General features: G+C 43.2%; 1 protein-coding gene across 2 annotated transcripts in view; it reads left to right on the top strand.

The window, feature by feature from the left end:
* The first annotated feature begins 891 nt into the window (after window positions 1–891).
* The window catches only part of USF3 (upstream transcription factor family member 3), a 33,017-nt gene continuing 13,214 nt past the window's right edge, over window positions 892–20,694 (top strand). The window contains exons 1-4 of one of the 2 annotated variants that reach the window (XM_040596696.1): window positions 892–1,001; window positions 16,255–16,390; window positions 17,251–17,315; window positions 18,379–18,407. In XM_040596696.1, the coding sequence (XP_040452630.1) occupies window positions 17,269–17,315; window positions 18,379–18,407 (76 nt within the window). In that variant the 5' untranslated portion in view covers window positions 892–1,001; window positions 16,255–16,390; window positions 17,251–17,268. The remainder of the gene's footprint in view (window positions 1,002–16,254; window positions 16,391–17,250; window positions 17,316–18,378; window positions 18,408–20,694) is intronic. The other variant, XM_040596695.1, reaches the window with a different exon arrangement.

Genomic DNA, 20,694 nt, shown 5'->3' on the forward strand with positions numbered 1-20,694 from the left:
ACTGGAGGCGCGAGCCGCGGTAGCAGGGACTCGGTAATGACCGAGCGGCCCTGATGGGGCAGGTGCAGCCCCCCGAGCTCTGATTTCACTCCCGAGGAGGATGCTCAGGGGCTGCCTCCCTGGGGCTGCACAGCCGGGCCTGTGCTGAACCGACTGCGCCTGTCGGAACCGGCACGGGCACCAGGGCTGCGGGAGCTGGGAGCCCGCCGGCACCGGGCCGCGGGCTGGGACACCCGCACCGAGAGTCGGTCGTGCCGCTATTCTGACAGAAAAAAACCTTACATCTGGGAGAAAAAAGCATAAAAATAAACTAAAATCACACACACGGTTGTTTGGGGTTTTTTTACCTGCCGGCCCGGGGGGCCCCGTGTGCTCTCCCGTCCCGGACGTTTGTGAAACCGCCAGGGGCCGTGCCCGCCTCAGGCCCCGCCGGCGGGGTAGGAATGGGCGGAGGCAGGGCCTGGCGGCGGCGGGGAAACGCTACCGGCTTGCGGGGGCGCGGGGCGCGCCGGTTCTACCGGAGAGGCGGCTGCTACCGGCACAGCGGCACTGCCGCTTCCCCTTTAAGAATTCCTGCCCGCCTAGCGCCCCTTCGTCCTCTCCTTCCCGCTCTTCTCATTGGCCGGCTGAGCTGCCTGTCTCCAGCAGTTCCTGTTTCGGCCACCTTAACTTGTCGCCGGTTCGCAACGCCAGTCTCACCCTCTCCGGCCTTTGATTGGGCCGCCCCGCCAATGTTTGTGGTGGCGATTGGCCCGTGCCTCGGCTCCGCCCCCCCACTTACTGCGAGGCGTTGCCTTCCCCATCCCGCCCTTCTTGATTGGCCTCGAGGGCTCAACCCGTGCGCTCGGATTGGCTGCTGTGGGCCGCGCGTGCGAGCAGCAGGGTGGGGTGCGCGGGAGGGGATCGGAGTGGAGGCAGCGGCAGAGCGCTGACACGGGGTGTCCGCTCGGAGGATGGTCCCCGCGGTGGGGCTGCCACTCCTCAGCCCGCCCAGCCCGCCTGTGAGTGCCGGCCGCCGCCGCGGGGTGGGCCCGCTGCCTGTGCTCTGGGAGGGGGGAGCGGGGGGAGAAGGGGCGGGCCGGGGAGCGGCCGTGGGGTCCGGGGCTGAGGGGGCCGCGGGCCGCCCCTCCCTCACGGTGACCGTTGCCGTGAGGAGACGGTTGGCAAAGGGCGCCCCCCGCCGCACGCGCGGGGCTTCGGCCTGGTCGCTGTGGAGACGGCGGGGCCGTGGGCCTCCCCCGGCGCCCGGCACACACCCAGCCCCCGGGAGCCGCCTGGGGCCTCCTCGCCCGCCGGGCTGGGTCGGGGGTCGCTCCCCGCCCTTCTCGCCCTGGGCCGCCGGTGGCGGGACCATTGCGGGGGCGGCGGCGCCCCTTTGTCTGGCCGGTGTGCCCAGCTGCGGCCGGCCCGGCCCGGCCCGCGGGGGCCCGGGGCCCGGCTCGGGCAGTGGCCGGGCCCGGGCGGTGCAGCCCCTGGCGGGGACGCGGCTGGCAGAGTGCGGGCGGCCCTTTGTGGTGCGGCTGCTGCTGCCCCCCGGGCACCGCCGTGGCTGTGGCGGTGCTGGCGGCCGGGCTTCAGCTCCGGAGAAGTTTTGTCGCCTCGGTTGTGCGGGTCGGCCGCCTCCCGGCCCCGCGTGCGTGAGGACTTGGGGTGCTGGTGCGTGTAATTGGGGAAAGCAACGAGGAAGGTGCCAGGGGTTTGAGAGTGGTGTGGTTTTACCTTTTTGAAATCTGGGTGATTTGACACAATTGACTATATGTCATTCTTCAGAAGGTACGGCTTTGGAGAGAGCCGAACACGAGCGCTGCTTGTCAACTGGAACATCTTTTTCAGTGTGGTCAAGGGTACAGAATGTGCAGTGCATCACCTCGGTGTGCCCTTGTGTGACATCTCAACCTGGAAGCTAGTCAGCTTTAGAGTACAGTGTAGAAGTCCAGGTTTTTTCTTTAGAATTTGGTCCATGGAAACTAACTTCTTCTTTGGCATGTGTTTTCAGCTTGGCCTCATAAGGAAAATCTTGTGAATGCACTCCCTCCCATCTATTCCTTCTCCACCTAGCAATTTTAACACTGGCCAATTTCAATCAAATTTGCCAGCCACAAAGGCCTTAAAGAAATTGAAGTCTTTAGTTTCATGGGAATCAACATCTGGCAAATGCAGAAGATCAGAATTATTGCTCACAGTAAGGGCAGGGTGCCTGGAGTCCAGCTCCTTGTGACAGCATGTGTGGACTGAGTGTCAGCATACACATGGCTGAATACAGCTATAGCGCAGGATGCCCTTTGTCCAGAGAAGTTTGTGGGGAAAACATGGAATTAAGGCAAAGAAGAAGGGACTAGTGATGTGTTGAGTCACTGGCTACAAGTACATAGGAAATTACACATCTTTATTTTTGCTTTTCACATCATTGCTTGGCCTCCTATTAAATTCCACGCAGGTATATGATTATTAAATAATTTTAGCAAAGATAACGTAATGATTGCAGAGTTAAGCATTCATAGGTCGGGTAATGTAATAATAGCTTGGTTTGGAAGCATGCTTTTAGCTTTACTTTTTCACATACAATGCATTGGGACAATCTTTGTGTGATTATGTTACGTAGTGCTTCAACAAAGTGCAGAGTATTGTTATTCATGAATTGAATGCAGTAATCTGACAAATAGGAAGGCAGAAACTTTCTGTGGAGAAGCGGTTATTATTATAAGGATTTAGGATTTTACATTTTGATTTTCAATTAGTGCTGTAATAATAATTCATAGGTACATTTGGGGGTGAAATAATTTGGCAACTGAAAATACATTTGTCACTGAATGGGAGGTAAGCTTAGAAAGCGATCATATTGTGAGCACGATTTTAAGATGCATGTATTCAAAATAACATATCGGGTATGTGAAACAGTATAAGAACATTGCAAACTCAGAAGTATTTGGGTATTGCTTATTCCCTTAGAGGCTTGCTTATTCCCTTAGGTTATGGATACATGGGAAGATTTAAACAGAGTAGATGAAAAATGGTGGTGGATCCTGGAGGAGTCTGACAGCTGCAAAGAGATAATTAGGATGTAAGTGCTTGATAGTGGCTTTGCTGCTTGGATTCTGGGATTTCCAAGTAGTGTTCCCAGGAGCTGACCAGGGACAGACTGAAGTGACTGTCACTCAGGTGGTGCTGTGATGTGTGCCTGGCAGGTGCCTGCTGCGTGCATCGCAGACTCTACGTTTGTAGCTGAAGTTTAGTCATAGTCTGAGAGACACAAGACATCGTATGAACAGGAAGGCGAAAATTCAGTGAATGTGTTCTGCTGACACTGCTGGCCAAGCTACCTCAGCTGCTTTTCACCTTGTCTCTTCTTGAGTGAATGTAGAGGATGCTGCTGACTTTTTTAAAGGGTGGAATTAAAGAGCTACTCTTAACATGAATTGTTGTGGTGGTGGTCGTTCCCCTGCCTCTTGTATACTGGAATCATAAGAACACCTCCAGCTTCCAGATATTGAAGTATAACAAATTAGGCAACAAAGAGACTTGGAATAGTGAATTCCAAATATTAAAGCATGCTTTTAATTTGCAAAGTGCGTTGGCCTAAGGTGTGTGACATTGTAACCAAACGTATCCAGTTTGGATGTGAATTAATACAATGCATGGCTTGAAGCTGTGTGCTATACAGGGTAGAAGAAGGAAATATATAAGGAAGTCAAGGGCTGGGACATGCTGGATTTGGCAACCATTCTGGTTTTTGATGTTTGTACAGTAGTGCGTGGTTTTGAAATAAATGTTCGGATCCAACATGGTCTTAAAAATAACTTTGTAAATGACACGTGACTGGAGGGAGGTATAAGCAATGTAGCATTTGATAGGAAGGCATTCTAAATTAATCATAGTTGTTTGCATTGTAAGAACTTGTAAGAAATATCATGAAGTCTGTCACTTTGAAGGACAGTGACTAAACAGCACAGCGTTTCAGCTGAGAGTTTTCAACTAAATAACAATATTGGACATTGTCCCTGAGTATTAAAACACCAGTGGAGATGTGTGCCTAGCTGTGTGTACAAACCAGGTGTTTAAATGAAAATGGCTATGTAAATCATGTGCATGTATAGCATCTGACAGCTTTAATGTTCCTAATCATTTCATAATGAGTCTGGGTATAATCCTCAGGTTTCTGAACAAGCGTTATACTTGTCTCCAGCCTGACGGACTGCTCACCTGTAGTATTGCCGGTCACTTTATAACTTAGTTCCTGTGCTAGCATTCTTCATCTTAGGCATGTTTGTGACTCCTTTATTCAAGTTAAGTCCCTCAGGAACACTGTTTTCTATTCTGAAGGGTATCAGTCATGACGTGAGTTGTGCGTGTGTGTGTGTTCTTGAAGGTGGAGTGAAAAAATGTCAAACGGAATGGTCGAGCAGTAGGGTTTCCTTTGTTCCAGAATGCAATCAAACATGTAAAGGTCACAACTTGATGAAGAAATGCTGTGCAATGTCCAGTTTATATAATGCTAACCAAACTTGCTGGTTAAAATACAATTCCAGCTTTTATGTGTGCATCATGTGTCCAAAGTGTACTTTGGTTTGACCTTACAACTGTAGCCCTGTTGTCATGCTCTGAGTAAGCATGAAAGTGATTCTGCTTTGTGCACAGGGTTGACAAACTGTCTGTAAACCAAGTTCGTTTCCTGTATGAAAGGCTACAGCACTAGTTTTCTAAGGTGAATGAGTTACTTTTGAAACCATGGCATCTGATAGCAATCTCTTACATGTGTGCCATTGTGATTCAGATAAGAAGAAAGTAGCAGACTGTTAAAAATGTTTCATGCTTCCTGTTAACAAGTGCCTTTCTAACCCAGTTACCTGAACTTCTGTCAGGTTAATTGACCAAGATGAAGACCGTGAAATGAGATCAATGCCATCTAAAAGTACATCTCAATCATGTCAGTACTCTGATACCAAAATGAGGTCTTTGTGGTCCATCTCTGGTGAGGCTGGAATGATCAGAGTGTGGATCTATTAACTTTTAGGTCTAAGAGCACATTTCTCAAATCTTGTCATCTGAAAGTCATTGGTGTGATGGGTAGTGCCATGAGAAGATTATTGAAAACATTGTTCTTTAGGCTGCTGACAGTATTAACAGCAGTGTAAAGGTGTTGTGGGAAGAGGACAGCTTAACTTTAAAAAGTTTAGTTTCTTCTTCAAGTATCTGAAGTTAAAAGTGAAAATAAGGTTGTCCATTTCAAGTGTCTGCCAGCATCTATAGTCTTGGTGGTTGGCTTAAGAACACTTAATTCATGCCAGACTTCTACCTTTGAAGCTGGACTCTGCCTTGCTTTCTTGCATCAGTGAAGTTGTTAGCTAGAAATTGAATGCAAATCTTGGATGGGCTGGAAATTGTCTTTTGCTACATAGTACAGCTCTTCTTACTCAATTACTAGAATAATAAAACGGTGCTCACCCAACACCGAGCAACTCCAAGTCAGCAACAAGAGAAGGAACACCATTTCTTTTTTTCATTATTGGAGGATACGCTGTTTAAATATTAGGTATCTATAGTTGAAATGCTTGATTCTTGTACATAAGTCTCTCGCTTGTTGTAAATTCTGAGACTTCTTGTGTAATTGGAGAAGTTTAACTAGTGTTGGCATCATCTTGGGTCATAGTTCCGCAAACGTTAAGCCAGTGTTACCATTCAGAAAAGCAATCTTGTACCAACATAAGCAGTTTCAGTGTGCTTGCCTGGGAGTGGGGAGTGTCTCTGCAGTCCTTTTGCAGAGTAAATTTTAAGTTGAAATGGTGTTCTCATCTGGCTTCCTGTGAGTACCAGTGGTGTGGGGGAGAGGCTACATCTCTCAGCATTATTTTGGAGTAGGTGGAACTGTAGGGAAGGGTAACTATCTTACAGATTTTCCTATTATTGTTATATTAACTAAGTCATTAACTAGGTAGCCAGTTAGCATATGTTGCAGTGTAACTCATGGACTCTATTAGCATTTGGATTTGACAGAATAATTAATACAAGCAAAAAATTGTATTTTGCAGTGCATCAGGTTTCAGCTGTTGGTTGCCTTTCAGAACGATGTGTAGCTTCCATCTCAACATAAGGAGAGTTAGGCTGAAAACATGTTGAATGCCTGGGCCCAGAGGGTGGTGATCAGTGGCACAAAGTCTAGTAGGAGGCCAGTAACTAGTGGTGCACCCCAGGGGTCAGTTCTGGGTCCAGTCCTGTTGAACGTCTTCATTAATGATCTGGATGATGGGGCAGAATGGGCCCTCAGCACATTTGCTGATGATGCCAAAGTGGGAGGAGTGGCTGATACACCAGAGGGTCCAGAGGGACCTCAACAAGTTGGAGAAGTGGGCTGACAGGAACCTCATGCAGTTCAACAAGGGCAAGGGCAAAGTCCTGCACCTGGGGAGAAACAACTCAATGCACCAATATATGCTGAGGACCACCCAGCTGAAGAGCAGCTTTGCAGAAAAGGACCTGAGGTTCCTGGTGAACACCAAGTTGAACAAGAACCAGCAATGCCCTTGTGGAAAGGTGGTGAATCATATCCTGGGCTGCATTAGGCAAAGCATTGCCAGCAAGGCAAGGAAGGTGATCCTTGCACTGTACTCAGCACTGGTGAGGCCACACCTGGAGTCCTGTGGCCAGTTCTGGGTTCCCCAGTACAAGAGGGACATGGACATGCTGTAGAGAGTCCAATGCAGGGCCACAAAGATGATTAAGGTACTGGAGCAGGGGTCCTCAAACTTTTTAAACAGGGGGCCAGCGCAGGGATGAAGTGGCAGGCCGTCATCTGCGGCTGCTTTTTCCCCCCCAACCCCTGGCGGGGGGGGGGCGGGGTGTGTGTGTGTGTGTAAATACCAGGGGCCGGATTGAGGACCCTGGGGGGCTGTATCCCGCCCGCGGGCTGTAGTTCGAGGACCCCTGTACTGGAGCAGCTCTCGTGTCAGGTGATGCTGAGGGAGCTGGAGGACATCAGGCTCAGGGGGATCTCATCGATGTGTATAAACACCTGAAGGGAGGGTGCAAAGAGGACGGAGCCAGGCTCTTTTCGGTGGTGCCCAGTGACAGGACCAGAGGCAATGGGCAGAAGCTGGAATGCAGGAGGCTGCAGCTGAACATCAAGAAACACTTTCCTACTGTGAGGGTGACCAGGCACTGGAGCAGGTTGCACAGGGTGGTTATGGAGTCTCCATCCTTGGTGATATTCAAAAGTCATCTGGATGTGGTCTTGGGCAGCTGGTTCTAGGTGGCTTGGCTTGTGGGCAGGGGGAGGTTGGACCAGATCACCTCCAGAGGCCTTTTCTAACTCCAACTATTCTGTGATTCTGTAATACCCTAACCTACTTCAGAACCCAAGAAACTCTCAGAAGAAGGCATAAAACTAAAAAAGTCAGTATTTCTAGTGCTATAGTCGTATCTTGCCTACATGTCCATTGGTCTGTCATCACTATCTTTAGTTACAACTGCAACAGTTACCATTTGTATCCAAACTATGAGAAAACTGTGATAATTTCTATTTACATTTGCCTGTATTCAGTCAGCATGTGTGTGCTCTGCACTTGTGAGTTGCAATTTCCTTGTTCTGTGGTATTAGCTGGGGGCGGCAGCTCTGCCTTTGAGCCTGTAACGCTTAGACACCCTTTCTTCTGTCTTGCTCTTCATGGCTCAAGTTCAAAACTTCTGTTGGAGGCAGTTACCGGGTACTGAGCTGGTGTTTGTTCATTTAAATGCAAGTGGGGGAGAGTCGTGGGCTTCTTGGGTTTGTTTTTGTTTAAGGCTGTGACCAAAAGTGATGCTCTGCCTCAACAGCTGATGATTTGGATTATTAAATATTGCCTTTATCTGAAGCAGTGGTGTCTGTCGAGGTCATGTTTTGTATTTGTTGTGATTGGCAAGTTATAGAGAGTCTCACCTGTAAATTGTCTCAAAAGGCTTTACAGTCCATCTTACTTTGTCTGTGGGTTTTCTCTTTTATTCTGGGCAGGGATGGGAAGACCCTGTGGTTTTTAGCTCAGAAAAACTGACTGAGCTATCCCTTGCTAAGGAGCACAATGGAGATCTTTCACTTCCAGTTTCACTTTAAGGCATTCTTGATAAATCGGTCTCCGGTGGCAATGGGGAGGTGATTTCAGACAGTTACAGGAAAAGAAGATGGAGATAAAGCATTTTAATTTTATGGAATCATTTTCTAATGAAGTAAAACTTACAGGATCATGGTATCAGTCTGATCCCTTCCTTTATCCATTCCTTTCAGATCTCTTCAAGGTAGTAACTTGGAAATCTGGTTTTTGTTTCTGCTCCATTGTCTGTGCTAAATTTCTACAGTAGTCTTATTTACTTTTTCTGGTGGTTTTAGTACTACTTATTTCCCCCTGGTTAGCTCATATACAGTAATTCTCCTTAGATAAATAAGTAGATCCTAAAGTGGTAGAACTAATGAATTCAGCTTTCCTATGGATTTGCACCAAGTGGTTCCATTTTCTGGTGTCTAACATGCATTGATCTTGCTTTTAGGCTTTCTCATTGAAAAGTGTTAAGAAGGCATGCCTGCTTTCCCTGGTCGCCTGCGCTCAGATATCTTTAATTTGGACCTCTGTGTTACATCTAGTTGAAATACTTTGCAGTTTTATCCCTTCCACTGTTATTCAAAACTGTCAAACACCAAGATCACAAGATGAGTCCTTTATTCCTGGAACTGAAGCAATTGCCCAGTAGACCCATTTTATATAGAAAAAACTCTGAAGAACAAAGGTGTGAAATAGCATTGAGGTTGTGAAGGAGAATAGGCCCTCTTCAGCTTGCTGAAAGCTTTTGTGAGGAGCCTGGAATGAAATGTACATTGCAAAGTTGTGTTTGGTTGGTTTTTTTATGTTGTTTTGATTTTGTTTTGGGGGCAGAGTGCAGATGTTTTGTTTTTTTAAAGGTCATTACAGCTGGTAATAGTGAAAGCACCACTTCTGGAATAATGTGCTGGCCTTTTCTGAAAGATGTGGCAATATGCTGCCTGGACAGGTGATTTGGAAGCTCTTTTATACAGTTGCCAGTTTTCATGATTCTGAAAGTTGAAAGGGAAGTTTCATTAACTAGTAAAGTCAGCATGCTTAGAAACTATGTGTCTTAACAGTGGATCTGGGGAGTAAGTTTGATCAGTTTATGCATTAAAACTGAAATACTGTTTTATGGTACCTTTTGCCTCTGCTGTTTTTGCCTTTAGCCCCATAAAGATTCATAGGGAAGTCCTTTGCTCTGGAAGGTTGGCATTAGTAACCAAATCTCAGGATGGAGGTTGTCTGTGTGTTATAAAGGAGCTTTGTAGTGAGGACCCGCAGAATATTGCTTCCTGTCTCACGAACCCATGACACGTTCTCAGTTTGTGTCAGATTTCTCAAACCCCAAGCCTATAATTTATTCAGGAACTTGACTGTAATGCTTTGTACTTCATGACTTACATCTGAAAAGATGAATTTAAAAAATTGACACACAAACTCTCTGGATGCCCTGCACATTTCAGTTCCAGGATATTTTGCACTGCTTGTTAGTTAGGGTCTGTAGGAGAGAGCAGCAAGTCAGTTTAGCGTGTGTCTGTGTGTCTGGCATAGCTACCAGAGCATCACTTTGTACCTCCTGAAGAACTTAATGCAGTTTTATAAATAGACTATGTGAGGATCCTTTGTAGCTGCAGAACAAAACGGAAATCACATTAAAATAAAAAAATGAAGCAGAGAATAGTATTCTGGCTATATCATTGTGGCCATGATAAACAAGTTTTTATGTTTTGATACTGAAGTGCTTATCAAGCCCTGTGACAAAGTACTGTTCTTTGAATAGAGATTTCATTTGGAGATAAGGTCACATCAGAAAGCAGAATTAGACTGGCTTTTGCTGAAACTGCAGCTTCTACATTTGTTCAGTCAGTCTTTGGTGTTTCAAATGCAGCTTTCATATGTGGATGGCTTCCTCAGTTATAAATAGTCATCTTGGTCCCAGTATTCAGAGACCATGATGACTTACATGTTACAGCTTTTTTCATGAAAAAGAAACTTTGTTCTTTAGGCAACATGCTGCCAGCAAGGTTTGGCTTGCCACCAGACGCTCTTGCACAGGAGTGAGAGCATGCTCAGCCTCAGCCAGGGCACAGGCGATCTTTGTCATCTAATACAGGTAACCCAACCCACACAGAGATGGTGACCTGGTAAGGAGAAAGTTGTCTGCAATCCGCTTTGTATCCACTTTCACCATCAGAACAGAGGTTTTGACTCTTGTCAAGCGTGGCATAATTAGATACCTACCTTCTATTTGAAAAGAATTTTCTGTCTTGATGTGTACTGTGGATTACTGAGCACCGAAAACCAGGGAAATGAGCCCTGTCTTGCAACTTAAGAGACATTCTTCATACTTTCTCGCTTCCTTTGTGAAATTGGCGTGTGGTAACTGAATCTTAACAAAATACATGGGGAACATGGGGATCACGAGGATTTCCCTGGTCATTCCTTTCTGATTTCCTAAAGAAAAGAGTGACATTCTCCTTATTTTGATCTAAGGTAGCTGAGGACATGCTTTAAGCCGTTACAACGGCTCTAGTCTTTGTGATTCTAGCTTGTGCAGTGATTGTGTAATTACAGCTCTGTACCTTCCAAATAACCTGCTTCCCTGGAACAGTTCATCCAGACCACAGGAGATGGTTCATGTAGGCATCTTCCTTTACTAGCACAGAGCGCCACACCACTCTGTAGTACCAGCATTGTCCATGCAATGTGTGAGGGTGGCAGCAGCTCACATCTGGATGCAAAATGTCCAGAAGTACCTCTCGTTAAGTAGTTTTCAGAACATCAGCAGCAAGTAAGAGACTTGGTTCAGTAGACACATCTGTCGCTCTCTCTGTGCCTCCTCTAAGGTTTCAAAATAAATGAGGCTGTACTAACCTAGGAAGACTTGAGGGGCAATAACAGTAGTGCAAGAAGAGTAAACATGAGAGGTGGATCTTTAGGTGATTAATAGGGAAGTTTTGTGGGTTTTTTTCTGAAGTTTCTTAAGCAGATTTGGTCATGATTTCTTAGAATGACCCTATGACTATGGTGTCCTGAAACTGCATGTTAGTAAATGGTCATGAGCAATTATGTCTTTCATGTTATGAAAATTGTGACAAAAAAAATTAATGTAGATATCAGGGAGTATCACTTGACCGATAATTCTGCTTCTTCCCCCAGTGCTGTTATAAAGAAAAAGAAAAAGGAAGTTTTCCTTCTAGTTCTCTTGCAAGTTCTTGTACCGTAGCCTTACTGAAGTCATTATTAAGTCAGCAGAAGAAAAAAATACCAATATATTGCATTTAGGTAGTACAAACAAAAGAGGTAAAGAAAAAAATTTAAAAGCAGTGAACTTTTTTTCTTTCTGTTTGCAGACACACAAAAAAAAGTGGCTTGTGTAACAAGTTTTAGGTTATTGGTGTTGGTTTTCTTAACTTTTGCAGAGTCTCTGGGAACAGTCTGGTTGCCCTAGGAAAATGTCAGCTGGTTTGCACTGGGATTGTGTGCATTCTGTGAGAAGTTGAGCTAGCTCTCTCCTGCCCTTTAAGCCCTTGTACATCTTCCTTTGCAGAAGGTGGTGCGTGTTGTGCATGTCAGTCAGCGCATACGTGCTACCGAGCAGGTCACAGACCTGAGCCACATCCAGCCGCTTACCTGCAGTGTCAGCAATGACTTTGCCGCCTCCTCTGCTCAGTCTCAGGTTTTTGTAAACATCTTGGAACTTACATCTTTGAGAGGTTTCATTTAGGTCAGTCAGGCCCAGCTGTTGTGAGTGGGTGGATGAAAGTCTCTTCCTTCGTCTGTTACGGTGCACTAACAAGAAAACCAAACTGAAAAATATCAAAGGCATTTTGATATTTTGGTATCAATCAAATTGATAAAGGAAAAAACAGTGCTTTTCAATTTCCTGTACAATAGTATTAACAGCTTATATTTATAGGCAAAAGTAGTTGATATATGTAGGTAACAATCACAAAGGTAATCTTTGAGTTTCATTTCCTGCAATCATTTATTAGGTAAATGTAAAATTAGAATAGAATTGTGTCAAGGGGGGGGGATACAGAAAGGGCAGTAAATTGTGGGTTTTTATCTCAAGGGCACCTTGCTTGTGATTAAAAGCTTGGATTAAGTCCCTGCTAGTTGAAGCTAGCCCTGTTTTAAAACATGCATTGGAAAAGAGAACTCCAGCAGTCAGTTGAATGAAGAGGACACTGTCTTGCAGGAAGAAAAAAAAAATCACATATGAGTAGTTATTATCTGTGCCTTGGAATTGATCTTAGCTGTAAATCATGGCTAACTACAGGAGGTGTACAAAACTGAGAGATGGTAGCAATGTAACAGCATAAGCTTGCTGAAGTATTTTAAGAGGAAGAAAGACATGGACTGCTGGTAGTGTTACAGAATATATGTAACTGCATATTAAAAAGATTCATTCTGCCTCATACAGAAGAATGGAATAGCTTTAGTGATTTGAGGAAGATTGTTTTGTACAGCCAAAGATAACAGGTTGGAAGAGTTATTTTCTTTTTTAAAATTAATATTGGAAACACTTCCTAAATGAACAGTGAAAAATTAATTTGAGTAAAATAATGTAAACTTTTTCTTAAAAAGCTAAATCTGCCGAGTGCATGCATTTTGAAGAAAAGATTTCATAAAATAACTTGCCGAATAATACCCACAAAGATGGGTGGTAGACAAGAAGACACTTTAAAACAATTTGGTTTTGAGTTTTCTATGCTGCTTTTTCAGAACTATAGAGGAGATTAAATTAGGTTAAGCTTAAATCTCCAGAGCACAAAATATCTTCTGATTTCTGGGGATGACATTGCATTTAAATTAAAATTGGTATTTCATGTTGACATTGTAAGAGCTATAAACTGCATAAAGCTTGAGGGAACCTTGGTACTACATAAATATTGAATTGCTTCCCCTTCATCTGGCTAAAAAAATTTGGAATTTGTTACATTCTCTCTGCAGAAGACATTCAGCTGTGTCAAGTGAGCATATTTCACGAGTGAACTTAAAATACATTTGCCCCTGAGCTTATAAAGCAAATACATATCTTCTGCTTTAGAGAATCAGTGAAGGAATCTCTCTGTGGAGAAGTATTACTTGATATGGAAGAAATAAAGTGAAACCCATTGTCAAAGCTCTGGTGATACAACAGCTGCGAGGAAGAAATGGAGGCAGTATAAGCATTATTCATCAGTCTGCAGAACTCTGCACCTAGGCAGTAGGGATTTTGGTTGTGTGGTGTTTTTTTTTTAATTCACGGACACCAAGTTTTCAGCAGCTCTTAAGAACACCACCTGCCTGGTGTTGCCAGCTGTAACTGTTTTGGGGTGTATCGAGTAAAATGCAAAGGCTTTAGTCCTTACAGAATAAGAATAGGGAAAGGGTAACTTCAGTTCCCCATTTTTTTATGGTACTGTTAACAGCAGAAACCTCAGAGCTGTGTACAAGTGCTGTTTAACAAACGTAACCACTTCTTTTCAGTTAGAAAATCAGAACTTGAAATAAACTGGTTAATTAGGTAATGTGTACAGTCTTGTTTTTTCTTATTGGTCCCACAAAACTGCTTTGAAACTTTTGGGGAAACATTGGCTGAACAGTGAACTTTGATAAACTTGACAAAGTAATTCAACAGTAAAGTGAAGTTGGAATAATATTCATTGCATTCCTGTGTCCTGTCTGCTATGTGAAATGGGCTGTAGATTCCATTAGAACTGAAGCAAATAAATACAAACTTAAGGTTGTTTATTTGCAAGGCTTATATGCTCAATGTGGTAGCATCTGGCTTGAAATGTGCAGGGAATGGCATTGCTTGGAAGAAGCATATTGACATAATTTTAAAAAAGGAAAGGCAAGGCAGGAAGAAAGAAATGAGGAATCTTTAACACGTAATAATGACTTTACAGTTTCTCAGAATAAAAAATGATTAGGAGCTGTATAAATTAATTTCAGCCCAAACTTTCACTAAGGCCTTGCCCTCTATTGCCAAATACTATATACAATTTATTGCTGAATCATTTCAGGCATCTGCTCAGGAGGAATAAATAAGGCAGTTGGAAACTTGCATACATCATGACTTTGGGAGGCAGGGATGCTGCTATTAGGAATAAGAATTTTGCTGAAGGGATACAGACCCTGGGCAGAAGCTTGAATACAGGAGTATGGAGAGCCTGTTGGGAGGGGGAAGTGGATGCTCTGACTCGGAGCAGGGCAAGATACGGTTGTGGGTGTGATCTGGACCGTGTGCAGGGAAGAGCAGGTGGAGTCAACAGCTGTGGCTGTTCTGGGGCAGGGTGTTTGTGGGTCGGTGCTTTTTTACACCCTTTACCTCCACACAGTTGTGCTTTATTTGTAGCCTGGCATGGTAGCTAGCCATCTAAATTCACATTCATGCTTTCTATATTAAATACATGCAATACAGAAATAGTCCTTTGGTTCTGAAGTTGTATACGTTTTCAGGATTGAAAAAATATAGTTGCTTGGTGAATACGTCAGTCTTTCAAAAATACTAAGTTCACCAAAGCTAAGACCTCTTTCATCCTTTTGCTCTGATTTCCATCACGCATGCCACGGTTTAGTAATGCCCAATAACAGATACATCAACTCTGTCTTAACAGATGGTGCAGAAAAGTCAAGATACTGGGTACGTGACTGCCACACTTTGCAATCCAGCATCATCCTTCTTCTAAGCATGTTTGTGAGCTTTGCTGTACCAGAACTGTGTCCGCGTCGTCTGTGCTTATCCTTGCCTCACTAAACACAGAGTACTGCATACACTAAATTTAATAGTCCCTTTGTGCCCTTGAACAGCTATTTTACCTGATACACAAGGTGTTGGCTTGATGATGGATAGGCAAGGCTGTAGCATTACCGGCTAACAGCCCTGCTTCTCGTGTCTTTGCTGGGAGCCTTAACGGATATAGGCTCTGCTGGGCTGCTTTGGTGGAACTGAAAAAAACCCATTGAAGCAAGGTGTGCTGGCCTCAGCTTCTTGATGTATATGTGAACAGCTCTGGTTGCCAACAGTGCAAAAGATGGCTGGGGTCTAATGAGGTTTACTTTTTTATTATTTTTTTAATAGTCAGAATCATACATCTGCTAAACTCTCTCAGCTAACTCCTTCATTATCACCTGATAACAATGAATGCAGCTGGAATAAGTGAGTGTGTACTACTGACCATCACCAGCTATGCACAGGAGGGGTAAGCTATAGATGTCGTGGGTGGGCAACTGGCTTTCCTGCCTTCAGGGCTGTGAATTTGCACTAACTTGGAGGACCTGAGATACCAACTGGACTAGTCTCACTATGTATAAACAGAAATAAAATTGTTAGAAATAAGCTGAATGGATTTAAAAGGAGAAGACATCTGTTTTGAAGATGAAGTAACACAAGGTGATTTATAAGAGAGTGAACAAAGTGCTGAAGTTGCATCACTGCTTTCTCCCACAGTGAAAGACTCTGCTAACTCTGTCCGGCTTTTTCATAATTTATGCAGAGCATGGTCAGTAAGAATGGAGAAAGCAAGGCCTGTGGAGAAACAGGAATAGGAAGTGATGTGCTGCTGCCTTTGATGGGCTAGGGAAGCCTGTGGTGGTTGTTCCATGTAGGCTGTATGTAACACCTGGTGGAGCAGCGTAGTGCTGTAACTCTTCTCAGAGACAATTGTGTCTAATTTTATGATGGTGTGAACACTGTTCTGTAGGTGGAGTTGTTGAATTAGGTTCCTGAAAACTTCAGGCACTTTGAGTTCCCCAAGCTGGATCTATCCATAGGATATTGCCCGTTTGCTTTATTTCATGGTTTGCCAACATTTTCTATGTCTTCACAGGAATAAAGTACTTAAAGAAGGGGTAAAGTGGTAAACAGCATCAGCCCTAACATTTCTTCTCAGTTCATCTTCACTGAACAAGAGTGCTACACTCAGTTAACCTTTAGAGAATAAAGACTAGTGAACAGCATCCGAGTTCTGTTCTGGTACCATACAGATCATTTCTGTTAATTTTATACACACATACACACCGGTGTGTGCACAGAGCCCTTTCCAAAGTGTATGCTTCAGTGTTTTGGGAGCTCTAGAGATGGCTGGCTTTCTGGTTTGTAGGGGTATTTTTTGTTTGTTTGGTTTTGATGTCAGCGTCAGTAGTGGTAGGCTCGGTTTGCATTAAGAACTGCTTGGTGTTGGAAGTTGTATTAAAAACCACCCCCACTTCCTTACAGTACAAACAAACAAACAAAAAAATACCCGAAAGATACGAAGCCTGTTAAAAGAAGCTGATGAGCTTTCCAAGAGGAGCCAGGGAGAGGTGAAGCCACGAGGAGCCTGAGGGCCCATGGGAAGAGTTGCAATAAACAGGTTAGTGGGTGAGAGAATGAGCAGAAGCATGAAACCAAATACAGAGCTCAGCCTTCCCAATATATTTTTTCCTGTTGCCATTTACAGTATACTTCATGTTACTTGCTCTCTAAAATTCATTCCTTTGGTAGATACATGTTCGACCATCCCTGACTTAATCTCATCTTCTGTTTTATTTTTTTCATAATATTATTGTTTGTCCAAATACAGGCTACTGATGTGTTCAAGCTGAGGACAGGTTAAGTGCAATTTATTAGGCTGTTACGTATAACTTTATTTTGTAACTTATTTTTAACAGAATTCTATATATCTAAGAACATAGGGTGTCATCTTTGGCCATTTTAAGCTGTACATTAATTCAATAGCAAGTAAGTTTTGTAATTTGCTACAATAATGGCACTCTAAATTTGTCTTTAACAATATGTCCTCATTGTAGCTTGTATTTTGCTTTGCATTTGTACTTTATTTAGAACTGGGAATTGAATGCATATTCAGTTAGGAAGGGCTGATGAGAGTTAAGCTGTACCTCCTCCCTTTCAAAAAACAGTCATGTACTCTAATTTTCCTTCTTGCTTTCTTAAAGTAGTGGGGATTATAATTGGTTTTATATTTAAAGTAATTGAGGAAATGGAAACCAGTTCATCATATACAGCAGGGGTTCACAAAGCACCCTGATAGGTAACGTACTTAATTTTTAATTCTCACATGACCAGCTGCTCTACATCAAGGGGATGGACTTGTGTGTACATTGTAGTCTGGCCCTGTCCTTGTGGTCAAAAGCAAAACGATGTAACAAATGTCATGTGCTAAGAACTCGGAAGAGTGCCGGAGTTGTTAATTCCTTCTACAATTTTCTTCAGGCTCTCTTCTCCGAAACCATGCCAGAGATGACAGAGAATGAGACACCTACTAAGAAGCAACATCGGTGAGTTTCTGTGGGGAAATGACTGTGTTGTACTTCTATGGCCTGTGGTTGTGTCGTAATTATGAAGTGTTTAGTTAAAGCTTCGGCAATAAGGGTATTGATGAGAAGTTCTGAGGGTTGACCAGGTTTGACCCAGAAGTTTGGGAACCTTTCTCTCTTCCCTATCTATGCTGAATTATTTGTTGAAGACATGTCTGCCTGGGCCACCTGGACAACGGAGATTCTTTAGATTATTACACTGACTACTCTGATGTGTATAAAACTGTCACGACCTCAGTTAGAGTGCAGCCTGAAAGTATTTGGCTCACTGCGTGTGTACACTACATCTGATTTATGTATATAGAGTACATATTCAGGATCTGTTAGCTTCCAGCAAAGCAATTTGAGGCATTACACAATGATTCTGACCTGGTTGCCACCAGTCCAGAAATGCCAGGTGAACATCTGAAAAAAAAGACAACCCTCACATGCTCAGATTATACCCAGACAGAATTTTAAGGCAGTAAAGAATACTGCAGAGGAATGGTAATTTTGGTTTCCCACACAAAGGAAGCCTGTTTGATACCAGAAGGTATGATGTTTGAAGGTAACATGGCTAGAAAAATCGATTTGCATGGTAGTGTTTTCTCCTGTTTCATTGATCCAGTGAACACAAAAGCAACATTTCAAACAAATACTTAACTACCTTGTTGCTCAGAAATAGAATTATTTTTTTTTAATATTTGGCCTTACTGAACACTGGGTAGCGTAATAGTTGTCGCTGAACAGAAACGTAAGAATCCGGCTTTGCCCTATAAATGTGTAACAATAATCAGATCAAGTATTACGCTGTGCCTTGTTATACTGAAATTAAGTCTGAACACAAATGAATTTTTGTTAGAAACTGTTTAATACCAATGTCTAAGACCAGTCTTTGTGAGTGTGACTTCTAGTGTGTTCTTGTTTACAGAGCAGAATATATTATTTAGTATTTTTAGCTGTAATGGAAATAATAAAAGAAATATTTGTATGCAGATGTTTTCCCTTCTATTTCACATCACTGTTCTCTCTTTATGTTTCACAGAAAGAAAAACCGGGAGACACACAATGCAGGTAGGAACATTATGCTTTGTTGTTTGATCTGGAAATAAGCATAGGTGGTTTGGACTAGTAGAACATATTTTACATGGAGAAGGTTCCCTGTAGGCGTTTACTGCACTTAAAAAAACCCACTTTACCAAAGACATTTCTGTGTCCTTGCATAAAATATCTGTGCGGAAGAGCTTCTTGATTGTTTCTGGTTTGCCGCTTTTCACAGCACAAGGTTGCAGCATGCCCCAGTATGAAAGCAGGACCATGCCCCTGGCTTTCCAGTGCTAGTAAACTAAGAAGGAAACAATTTCAGTTGTGTTCAGTTCTAAAGAAAAATAAACACACAGGCATTCACACACAAATAACACTTACCTCTCTTAAAAGAGAGAACATATATCTGACCTGGGAGCTTTAGAGTTTCCCTGGATTAGAAATATTCCTGTAGCCTGTCCCTGAGGCACCCACCTGCATGTTGGCATCCCAGAAATTCTGTGTGAATACTGGATGTATGTTGCAGGAGACACATCCCTCTGGCAGAGACTAGTCAGTGTCTAGCTCCAATGGTATCTTCTACAAGCAGCAGCAGAAAGACCGAGTGGGGAAAAGTATTTTGGCCTGGTTTATCCTAAGAAATTTATTCTGGTTCTTCTTTTATTAAACAGCACTATTGTGTGGTCTTCACAAACTCAACTGAAAAACTGCTGAGTAGTTTCCGTGGGAAGGCTGTGGAATATAGTGCTTCTCAGGCTGTGCCCGGGTTGTGGCCGGGTTCTTAAGGATTAGGAAATACCAGGAAATAGTCTTATTGAGTTTACTTTGCCGACCTCACTCTAATTCGCAGTTCCTGTTTTACTTGCTGATAGCTTTCCAGAGTCTCCATCTACTGGGCTGAACTCTGCAAGACTGGGGACCAGCTCCCTCCGGCCCTGTAGCTTGCTTAGTCATTAATGCCTGGACAAGCTTGGGTAGAGTGTGGAAAATATTATCAAAACAATGGAATAGCACTTCACAACCACTGTGATATCTGTATGTATTAGTAAGATATATAAAAATTAAGTCGCAAGGATCATGTGTTTTAATGTTTATACAGCTGCTCTGATTTATGTGGTAATGATCTTGCAGAAGAGACTTGGTCTTGCTGTATTTAGTGTATTTCTGCCTGTCCCTGTCAACACTACCGGTCTGTCCTGAAATAAAAAAAATAATTTAGTAGTTTTAGAAACATAAATTGAAGTGACAGACTACTGAAATAAAACTGTTTAAATTAAATCAGTATATCCTTTATAAAGGAGTACAATGAAATAGTCACTAGTGTTTCTGTGTGCCACTAAAAGCAGCCCGGCTGCACAAACCACAAGGTTTGTTCAGCACAGTGAACGAGCCATACATTGGTTTGCACCTTGACAAAGCCGTGACAGAACTTTTTTTTTCAGGCTTTTTGCAAAAGAGGCATCTAATAGTTTTAGTTTGCATAGAACACCAAAACATTTTCAGTCAGAGAAACAGCTACATGAGAGTGAACTGTATTTAAAAGAAGCTGGACTATGGTGGGTGGAAAACAGAGATTAATACTGTCTGAAAAAACCGTGCCCAGAGGTGTTTGCACTGCTAGACTGGTAGTGTACACCCTTTGTGCCAATGTGTAGGCCTTGTGAAGAGTTACAGTCCTCTAGTGAGGCCTGTAAATGAAGCATTTTCTGACCTCCTCCAAAACGGGTAATTCACTGGCAATACTGTTCGTTCAATACTTTCTTCACTCCCAGTCACAATTAGACCTTGAGGAACAGTTACACCTTAGAACATAAAAAGAGTAACTGGTAGTCCATATACCTAGAGCTTCAGCTATATTCATTGTTGGCTGCTCCATCAATATAGATTTAAAATGAAGATTGAAAACTGGTAAAATCTAAACTATTTCTATTTTGGTGCTAAACTAGACATTACTATTTGAAAGAGAGAGATTTCCTTCCCAAATCTGAAATGGATTCTTTCTGTAATCTTGGTTCATTTGCTTTCTGTATGCCTTGTGAAAAAGTGTGTCGTAATACTCAGCTATGAAGCATTATCAAAACCTGAATTTTGAGTTGCAGTAACTCCTCTTTTCCACAGAGGGGTCTAGAGCATCCCCACCTTTTAAAGATACTGCTGCTTACATTACAGCTCTCAATTCCACCGAGTTCAGTAACAGGTTTACTGTAGAGGAATTTTTTTCTTCTCTCAAGTTACTAAGGGTTCCAATGTGTCACAAATAATGTATTTATGAGCCCTTACATTGGTCCTAGTTGTGCTGCCATTGTGCTGACTTGCC

Source organism: Falco naumanni, chromosome 5 (assembly GCF_017639655.2).
Source record: "Falco naumanni isolate bFalNau1 chromosome 5, bFalNau1.pat, whole genome shotgun sequence".
In the NCBI taxonomy this organism is placed as follows: domain Eukaryota; kingdom Metazoa; phylum Chordata; class Aves; order Falconiformes; family Falconidae; genus Falco; species Falco naumanni.